This window comes from Elephantulus edwardii, unplaced genomic scaffold (genome assembly GCF_000299155.1).
Source record: "Elephantulus edwardii isolate Elephantulus edwardi_28Jun2011 unplaced genomic scaffold, EleEdw1.0 scaffold00116, whole genome shotgun sequence".
Lineage (NCBI taxonomy): Eukaryota > Metazoa > Chordata > Mammalia > Macroscelidea > Macroscelididae > Elephantulus > Elephantulus edwardii.
In genome coordinates, this window is record NW_006399866.1 from 4,467,278 (window position 1) to 4,477,442 (window position 10,165).

General features: G+C 50.2%; 1 protein-coding gene across 1 annotated transcript; it reads left to right on the forward strand.

Moving 5' to 3' along the window:
* Positions 1–1,152: 1,152 nt before the first annotated feature.
* On the forward strand, positions 1,153–9,778 carry PTGES2 (prostaglandin E synthase 2). Its single transcript, XM_006892612.1, is given in 8 exon segments — positions 1,153–1,410; positions 2,784–2,981; positions 6,294–6,352; positions 6,713–6,862; positions 7,203–7,403; positions 8,137–8,254; positions 9,225–9,428; positions 9,680–9,778. Coding segments are annotated over 8 exon segments (1,287 nt in total).
* The last annotated feature ends 387 nt before the right edge of the window (positions 9,779–10,165 follow it).

The window sequence follows — 10,165 nt, forward strand, 5'->3', positions numbered from 1 at the left end:
ACCTGCTTCCTTCAGCACACGCCTCCATCCACCGGTCCAGATCTCCACCCTCTGGAGTTGGACACTGCAGACTCAGGTGCCGACGGGGCTGTACTAAGACGGAACACTGGGACTTTCATGCAGAGGAAACACAAGCAATTCTCGAACTTGAAAGAGATCCGGAGACCCAAAGCGAGCCTCGCTGACCTCTGCCTGCGCAGTCCTGGACTAGAGCTCTGTCCCCGCCCCGTCGTCAGACCTCTTTCAGCCTCAAAGCCTTGAACCCTACCTACCTGTCCCACCGGAGCGGTGGTGGCCCATCCCGGGCTGCCCACAGAGAAGCCTAGGCAGTGCAGCGCTGAGTACTGGACTAGGGCGAGCTGGCCCAGCGCCGGGGCGAGGACAGTTTAGGAATTCCACTCCTCCACATCTTTGCTTAATGATCACTGAGCGGGAAGGAGGACCTTCCAAGAGGGAAGAACTGTGGCGTGTGGTTCCGGAAGCCCTACCGCTTTGGGAAAATTTTACGGTTCGAGTCATAGAAGACCTATGTGATGGTGCGGCAGGGCAGAAAGAGTCTGTAGTGGCTTACTTTCTACCACTTTACTGACCTGAAAAAAACACGATTCTTTTCCTGGCACCCTGAAAGGCTTGAGTTCATTGCTTTTTGAAGGGATACATCAGTTAGAAATTGCAAACTATATATTATCGACGAGGAAGCTTCAGAGTTGAGAAGCCATCCAACAAAGCTGGCAATCCCTCCGGTATCTCATTGCCGTGGAATTAATTGTAACTGACCCTCAATTGGACTTCTGAGGCTATAAATATCAGGGGAGGAGATTCCTCATCTTTCTTTTACGCAACAGCTGGTGGATTCGAACCTCAGGAGAGCCGCACACTTTTGGATTAGCAACGCTCCTCCTTATAGGCTAAGCCACCAGAGCTCCCTATGGAGGAATGTATCACTTCCAAACATCTCTGTGTTTCTGTGTTGCTGTGTATTTGGAACCTGGACGCGGAACCTACGTATCAATCTCAGGAGGGTTGTTTGACCTGGTTTGGCGTCATTGCAACCCGCCGGGCGTCGGTGACCGGCCCCTTTAAGGGGAGCCGGCTCTTTCGCTACTTAGTTTCGCGCGCCCGCCCGCAACGCCCGTGAACTGCAACCGGATCATGGCTCTGGCGGCGCGGGCGCTGTGGTCCGGAGGGCGCACGCTGGCCTGGCGGCTGGGCTGTCCTGGGCCTGAGCTCCGAACGCCGAGCCGGGCAGGCTTCGCGGGGGCGGCAGGCGGCTCGGGCCCCACAGCCATCCCCTGTAAAGGGACCTCGCGTCTTTTGGGAGCGACGGCGCTGGCCCTGGGGGGTGCCCTAGGATTGTACCACACGGCGCGCTGGCACCTGCACGCGCAAGACCTCCGAGCTGCTGCACAGGTAAGGGCTGGCTAGGCAGAGCCCGGGATGGGGTGGTGGGCTTCAGACAATCCCGAGATCTGATCTTCTTTCGCCACCCGCTAGTGACCTTGAACAAAAGACTTTGATTTTAAATCTCCAAACCCACCACTTTCCTATCTTTAAAATAGGGGAGTTCACTGATAACTGTTTCCTAGAAAGGATTTTTTCTTAAAATCGCTTCTCTAAATTGACTTATGGTAGTTCCTGGGTGGTGCGAACTTTATTGAACACTTGACTGCTATGGTTTGGACCCGCTCAGAGGCACTTCAGAAAGTAAGGCTAAATCCAGAAGTGCCTTGAAAACTAAGCCTGGAGATCAGCTCCTGAAAGCACAGCCTTGGAAATTTCTTGGAGAAGTTTTACTCTGCAGCAAGAGGTTGCCATGAGTTGGCACTGGCCTCTGTACAGCTAACAGCAAGACTTTCTGATTGAAAAATGCAAGATCATACGAAAGAGAAAGTAATTGTCAAGCTCTCATTTACCTAACGTTTTACCCACTACGCAGTCACTCTCAAATCCTAAGGTTGTGTAACTATTTAGTATTTTCATGATATTGGTGCTATTATAACCTAGATGTAGAGACAGGGAGGAGCAGGGAGGTGCCCCATCAGCTGGGTTCTGGGCCTGCTTGAAACACTTTGGATTATACCCAGCACATATAGGAACCTCACTTCTCCCCTCTGGCCCCACCACCCTCCCACAGGTGCTAGTTTCCTGGACCACAGGAGTAAGGGGCTGAGTGCAGGGGGGAGGAGACTGGTGGTTCTCTATTTCTTTGTCTATCTTCCTGGTCCTGGCCTCACCTATCTGGGATCTTGAAGGAGGTAATCTTGAAGGAGGTAATCAACAGCTGTAGCTTTAATTATGAATTGCAGCAAACTCATAAAAATGCAGATTCCAACCCTAAGGGCCACCTACAGCTCTGCCCCAATGGAGATTCAAGGCAGACCACACTCTGGCAAACACTAATCTTGGTCTAGGGAGTGTCTGTGGGACTGTATCCTAGGTTGAAGCCTTTGTTGTGCATTTAGGGGCCATAGCCTGAGACCTCTGTTGCCCAGTTGGGACAGGAGGGAATGGAGAGGTAGCCTCTACTGTTGGATAGAAGCAGACACTCTTACGCAGACCCTCAATACTGCTCAGCTTCCTGCCCTGGGAAACTTGCTTGCTGAGGACTTGAACTGTCCACTCACATGAGCCCTCATCTCCTGCCTCCCTTTCTCTCTGCTACTTATCCCTGATTCCTCTAGATCCTCTCAGGGTCACTTCAGAAGACTTCCAAATAAGTTTGGCTGGGGTCTCGTTTTGGGACATCGCCCACTCATCTGCCCCCGGTTTTCCTCCCCATCCAGCTGTCCCTGTCGAGTCACCTGCAGCTGACCTTGTACCAGTACAAGACCTGTCCCTTCTGCAGCAAGGTCCGAGCCTTCCTGGATTTCCACGCCCTACCCTACCAGGTGGTAGAGGTAAACCCAGTGCGCAGGGCCGAGATCAAGTTCTCCTCCTACAGGAAGGTGCCCATCTTGCTGGCACAGGAAGGAGACTCCTTGGTAAGTCTCAGAGAACTCCTCTCCAGCCTTTCCTGTTCTTGATTGGTTCTGGAGCCTGGACAGCAACAGGCTTGCATTAGGCACTCCAAGTCTGTCTCTGCTCATACTTATTTCCCCACCAACACCATACAACAGCTCGGTCTAAGTGAGACAGAATACCTGGCATGTAAGAAGTGAGCGGTGAAGTCAGGGCAGTGTGGGTTCAAGGCCTGATTGCTGCTCAGTGGCTGTGTGACTTGGGGTAAGTCTTAGCTTCTCTGGGCTTATCTTTTTATTAATCAACTTGAGCATCGTCTCTAGGTTGTAGGGATGGTAGATATGAAATGCCTAGAAGGTAGCTACTAGGAGCCCACCTGATCTTCAGTGCCCGAGAGGCAGGGGCTCAGACACTGGCTTCTCCTCATGCTCTCTTCTGATTAGCCGTACCTGGGTCTCTCTTCCCCAGGACAGCTGTCTTGGGAGTTGTTGAATGAGGAGAGGCATAGAGGCATCTGACTTCCACTAACTGCAGGGGGAGTAGTCCTCATCAGCAATATCCACAATACAAAACCAGTTCCCAGGAGATCAGACATGTTCCCCAGGCTCCCACGCCTGCTAATTGTAACACCAAACTAGGGCTATCGCTACTCTACTACTGTATCTGAAATCTGTTGCAAAGGTCACACAGACCTCACAGAACTATACTCCACAATTAGGTGATTTATGAGGGAAGTTAACAGTTTACAGCTTATGTTGGCAAAAGGAAACAAGTTCTTAGTCAGGATAGCTTCTTAAGTGTGCTTATAGGCCCTTGAGCCTTCAGCCTTGCAGCTTCAGGCCAGTTTCACAGAACTCTTGTTGTTAGGTGCTGCCGAATTGACAACAACTCATAGCAACCCTATGAACAACAGACTGCGCCTTGCTCTATCCTGCACCGTCCTCTCGGTCCCTGATACACTCGAGTCCATTGTTATTCATAGTCACTGTGTCCATTCATCTTGTTGCACGTCTTCCTCTCTTTCTCTGTCCCTCCACCTTTCCCAGCATGGTATCTTTTCCCAAGGACTGGCTTCTCCTGACAACATGCCCAAAGTGTGTGAGACAAAGTCTCACCATCTTTGCGTCTCAGGAGCACTCTGGTTGCATGTCCTCTGACGCAGACTTCTTTGTTCTTTCGGCAGTCTGTGGGATATTCAGTACTGTTCTCTTCCACCACAATCCAAAGGCACTGATTTCTTCTTCAGTCATCTTTGTTTATTGTCCAACTTGCAGATGCATACGAAGCAATTGAAAATCTCCCTGCCAGTCCTCCAATAAGCTTGAGTAGAAGCCCCAGGCTCTGTGGCAGTCCCAGTTAGCTCTGTCTCATGTTGTTCTTGGTTCTCCATTGTTGCTGTTGCCCATGATGTGACTCATGGAAACATCTCTGGCCCTGGAGGATATTTGCTTCATTCTCTGATTTTTCTTCTTTGTTTTGGTAGTGAAATTCCCAATTTCTGCCCCCGCACTGGCTCAGTTTAAACCTGGTGAAATGGTGGGACTAGCCAGTGCCCTCATGGGTGGGCTGTATACCCCATGTGTATGGTCCTGCCCAGCCATGCAGTGAAAGTCCAGAGCAGCAGCTGAGGAAAAGCTGTTTTGAGCAAGAAAGCCATCACACCCCAAACCATTTCCCTTCCTATTTGAAGGATTTACTTTCCCCTGCCAATCATCTTACTCATATCTGCAAACGTGAAAGCATGTAAGTCAGCTTTGTCATGCCTTATGTCTTATATGATGCTGGCTCCCCATGTCATCTGCAGGGTGGGTGGAAAGCCTAACAAGGCTGGTTCATGCCTCATTCCTTTATCTAGATAGTCAATTTTGAAATTATTTGAATTGTGGTGGTGGAGAAGAGTTGAATATCCCACGGATTGCCGAAAGAACAGTCAAGTCTGCCTTGGAGGAAACGCAACTAGGGTGCTCTTTAGAGGCAAAGATGGTGAGAGTATGTTGAGGATGTTGTCAGGAGGGGCCAATTGCTGGGAAGAGTGGAGGGTGAGAGAGAGAGAGGAAACCCCTCAAAAAGATGGACTGACACAGTGCTTGCTCTGGCAGCACATATACTGAAATTGGAGCAATACAGAGAAGATTAGCATAGTCCTCCCTGTGCAAGGATGACACGCAAATTCATGAAGTGTTCTGTATTTTTAGAACTTGAAGATGTTGAGGAAGTGTGATCCTCTCTCAGAACTTAACCTGGGACAATTTCATTTCTCCTTGTTAACCTCAAATTTTATTCCGAGGTCCTGTTCTTCAGAGAATCTCCAATATATGTGAATTTTTAAATAAAATGATGATTGCACATAAAGGCGGTTCTGAAATAGATTTTTTTAAAAGAAGGTGGATTGACAGTGTATCAGTGGCCTCCAGAGGCTGGTGATAATGGCTCAGGGTAGGGCAAGGGCTCAGACCTGTTGTCTCTAGGGTGCTGTAAGTTGTAGTCAATATCAGCTGCTAATAGGAATCAAACCTGTATTCTTAAGAAACAAGCGTGCAAACAATGAATGAATGAAAATCCAGAATCTCTGTAAATGTTCATTAAAATTAATAAAAAAAAAAAAAGAAACAAGCATGCAGTAAATTCACTTGCAATTTTATTTTCTATGTTTCTCAAGATAGGTTTAGGTATATAAGAAAATCATTCCTTGTACTGGAATCCCAGAGGTACGCAGTTCAAATCCACCAGATGCTCTGCTGGAGAAGGAGGGGGCAATCTCCTCCTGTACCAGTCAGATCTGATTTGACGGTACACGTAATTATAATATAATAAAAATTAAAAAGAAAAAAAAATAATTCTTTTGTCTTTAAAACTCTTTAAGCCAGCACCCTGGTTCTTTGTTCTGATAAAAGATGAATGTAAATCCATAGCCTAGGACTAAAAAAAAAAAAGTTATTTAAAAATTAAGCTTCCCTCAGCTCCTGGACAGCTAGTAATTGCTTACATAAATAAGTAATGCTCGTGTTTACACAGAAAATAGAATTGTAATACCTGAAAAAAAAAAGAAACAACAAGCATGTTGTTTTTTGGAAGACTGTTTTCTTCTGGTTGGAATTCTAAACATCTATGTCTATAAGCAAAGCCATTTTAAACAATGAGCCTATGAAATCATGCGGGTGGAGGCTCGGGCATGGTGGAAGGAAGAGGGCTCATTGTATATTGGATTTCAGGTTTAATCTCTGTGGGTAGACTCTCCTTGTATGGGGTGTCTGTTCATTGGTTAAAGCACACCCCGTGATCCTGCTGACGGCGAGCCGAAAGCTGCTGAGCTAACCCAGCCTCTTTTCTTCCAGCAACAGCTGAATGACTCCTCTGTCATCATCAGCGCCCTCAAGACTCACCTGGTGTCAGGGTAAGGAGCCCTTGGAGGCCCGGGCTGGTCATCGAGTGTCCTCTGATCTCTTGTCTCCACGGAGGCCTCAACTGAGTTGCATTTGTGGAAGCAGGGTGGGGCTTCAGCTTGGATTCAGGAATGATCCATGGTGTCTAACACCCACCCCTTGTCTCTGCATATCTCCCTTTGTCAGGGAAGTGCTCCTGGGGTCCACCCCAAGTCTCTGTTGCTACAGGGCTTCCCCTGTCACCTGCATGATGGGGGAGTGACTTCCAGCCTTCCCCCAGGACTGGGTTCATGCTGGGTGGACAGAAGGCTACGTAGGGCTTAGTCTTCTTCAGGAAGGAGTTGGGTTGAGTTTTTGGATATCTTCCAAAGGCAGCCCCTGGAGGAGATCCTTACTTACTACCCACCCATGAAGGCCACAAATGACCAAGGCAAGGAGGTGACCGAGTTCTGCAACAAGTACTGGCTCATGCTGGATGAGAAGGAGGCCCAGCACATGTACGGCGGGAAGGAGGCGAGGACGTGAGTGCAGCTGCATCTGGCGCACAGGGGTGGGATGAGGGGAGCTGGTGGAGGCAGAGGCTTCCTCAGAGTGGAACTCAGGTGGGTGGGGGGCCGTTGTGGTGGTCAGGGGGACCGTGAAGGCGGAACAGGCAGGAGCCTGGACTTAGTGTCAGTGAGAAACTCAGCTCCCCATCTATACCATAGTCCCTCTTGTCAGTCTGTCCTGCTCTCTCTTCGCCCCCCTGCCCATAGTTTGGGTAGTCCACCTGGTTTCACCCCTCAGCAGGCCTGGAGGGCGCCACAGGAAGGACGGGCAGTGGTCCACCCTCCATCTGCCTCTTTCCTTCCTCACCTGCAGGGAGGAGATGAAGTGGCGGCAGTGGGCGGATGACTGGCTTGTGCACCTGATATCCCCCAATGTGTACCGGACGCCCACCGAGGCCCTGGCCTCCTTTGACTACATTGTCCACGAGGGCAAGTTTGGGGCTGTGGAAGGTGCCATAGCCAAGTATGTGGGTGCAGCTGCAATGTACCTCATCAGCAAGCGACTCAAGAGCAGGTGATAGTTCGCGCGCGCGTGTTTGTGCGTGTGTGTGTGTGTGTGTGTGTGTGTGTAGCAGGCTGTGCTGTCCCAAATCATTGGACCCCCCCCAAGACTCCTAGCTTCAAGGACTGTTGTGTTGGGCTGCTGACTCTGTCAGTCCTAAAGATTATCCCCTGAAGCCCCTCAGAATATTGATAAGAAACTAAGGCCCAGAGAAATCCCCAAACTCATTCTATTTTTTTTTTATGGTTTTAATAAACAGAAATTTATTCTCTTAAGTTTAGGAATCTCGAAGTCTAAATTTGAGGTGCTAAGGGAAAGGCCTCTAGTCAGTTCTAACAGAAGATTCTTGTTTTCTTCCCCATCACTGGCCTGGCATTCCTTGGTGTTGAAGAACTTCTAGCACAGCAGCTTGCTTCTCCCAGGCTCATTTTAAACCATGCAGCAGAGCCAAGGCTCAAATCCAGAACTTCTGATTGCTTCCTCCTCTGCAGAAGCTGGAGACCTTGATCCCTCCCCTGAGCCTTTCTCTGTCTCGCTTGTAGGCCACCTTGGTCCATTGTCTTACCCTTCCTAGGCCATTGTCTCCCCTTATGGGGTCTTTGGGCTCTACAGATGTGATGTCAACACTTAGGGTACAGCGGTGGGATCCTGACCCCTAGGCCTTTCTGCTCTCCTGAGAGGAGGCCTGGCTTCCCACCTGAGGGGCAGCACCTCCCCTGAAGGGCTTTCTCTCCACCCTGCCCAGGCACCATCTCCAGGACGACGTGCGTGAAGACCTCTATGAGGCTGCCAACAAGTGGGTGGCCGCAGTGGGCAAAGACCGGCCCTTCATGGGGGGCCAGAAGCCGAACCTCGCTGATCTAGTGAGTGGTGGTGGGCATTGGGGAGCAGTCAGCTGGAGGGACTTGTTTGGGTGTGGGGATCTGGGCAGAGAAAGCCTTGGAAATGCTGAGATCCAGCAGTGCCCTCTGTTGTCAGGGGCAGAAACCCTGCTCAGAGTGGCTTAATGAAAAATGAACCCTAAGCCTTTAAGCATCCATCCATTCCAGTTCAACAGACAAAGCTGGGCATTCTCCTCCCATTTCCTGAGATACCCAATAGAGGGTCACTGAGTCGGACCTGACCTGACTCAATGAGTTTGAATTTTTTTTTTTAGAAAACTTTTTTTTATTACTTTTATTACTTTTTTGTGTGTACTGTCAAATCGGATCTGACTGGTACAGCAGGAGATTGACCCTCCTTCTCCAGCAGAGCATCTGGTGGATTCAAAATGCGTACCTCTAGGATTGCAGTGCAATTTCTTGGAGTTTGAATTTATTTTTAAGCATTCGTTTATGGAATGGACAGATTCAGGGGTTAGCTTCAGGTATGGCTAGATCCAGATCCAGGAGTCCAAGGAATGTTACCAGGGCTTGAGCTCTCACTGTCACCACCTCTCAAGCCTGCTTTCCTTGGAATTGGTTCTATCTGAAACAGGCCTGGGTCTGGCACCTCCAGGATTCCAACCAGAAAAAGTCCTGGAACAGCATCTCATGAGACTGGTTTGATGCCCCTCCCTGAAGAAGCCTGGGTTAGAATACATTGACAGACCAGTCTTGACCAAAGTCTCTTGGCCGAGGGATGCTGCCCAGAAAGGGAGGCATGGGTGAGAGCAGGTAAACCCTACAGCCATATTCCATTCCTCATTCAAAGACTGGATGTGGAATTGAAACTCAGAGAGGGCAGATGACAGGCTCAGACTCAGCTGGCAGAGCCTGGGGCGGGTCTAGGCAGCTGTGTGTGTGTGCTGTGTGCCCTGTTCTGAGATTCAGTGACAGTTCTGTCCTCTTCCAGGCAGTGTACGGCGTGCTGCGTGTTATGGAGGGTCTGGAGGCCTTTGATGACCTCATGCGTCACACACACATCCAACCCTGGTACCTGCGGGTGGAGAAGGCCATTGCAGAGAACCCCCCAGTGCACTGAGCATCCCCTTCAGGAGGAAGGCCACTGAGGATGCTCGTTACTGGCTGTGGGAAGCCAGGACCCTCGGACAGTGGCGTTGGGACAGTTCTTGAGAGCTGTCGAGGACAGCTCTGTTCGTCCTCTTGGTGGTCTCCTCCACCTACTTGGTGGTCTCCTCCACCTACTTGGTGGTCCCCTCCACCGTTGATACCTGAGCCCCCTTGCTTCTAATACTGAACACCCAAAAGGGCCCCGGACTGCTAGATGATAAGGCCCTGGCTTGATTTCCGTTCAGCAGCAGCCCTCCTTTGAACCATGGAGCTGCTGCCTCCTCCCCTCCCCTCCAGCCCAGCAGAGGCCGCCCACCTGGCCCCTTGGCTGAGCCCTTCGGCTGTTCTCCTGAGGTTCTCAATGCCTGCCCTGTCCCAACCAGCCAGACTCTGTGAGTTGTAACCAGGGGGGTGGGCTCTGGCCCTAGACTCAGAAGGAGGAGAGTCTGTTTAAGAGAGAGCCCTCTCCCAGGGCTTAGGGGTAGAGCAAAGGGCTCCCCTTGAGCTTCTGTTCTTCCCAAACCCCACCCAGGACTGTGTGTCTCGTTCACAATAAAGCAGGTTTGCAGCACCTCTTGTGCTGGGTGCTGTAGTGCCGTCTGAGTGGCTGAAAGCTGCAGTACGTCTTTTGGTCTAAATGCTGTGGCTTAAGGCCCTGCCCAGCCAGTGGTAACTATTGTTTGGCCACTGATTACTGTCATGCATGGGGTTAAAGGCTTAGCAGCATGGTCCACATAATCCCTTGATCTATGCAGCAAAGAGGGGATGAGGAGAAAGCCCTGC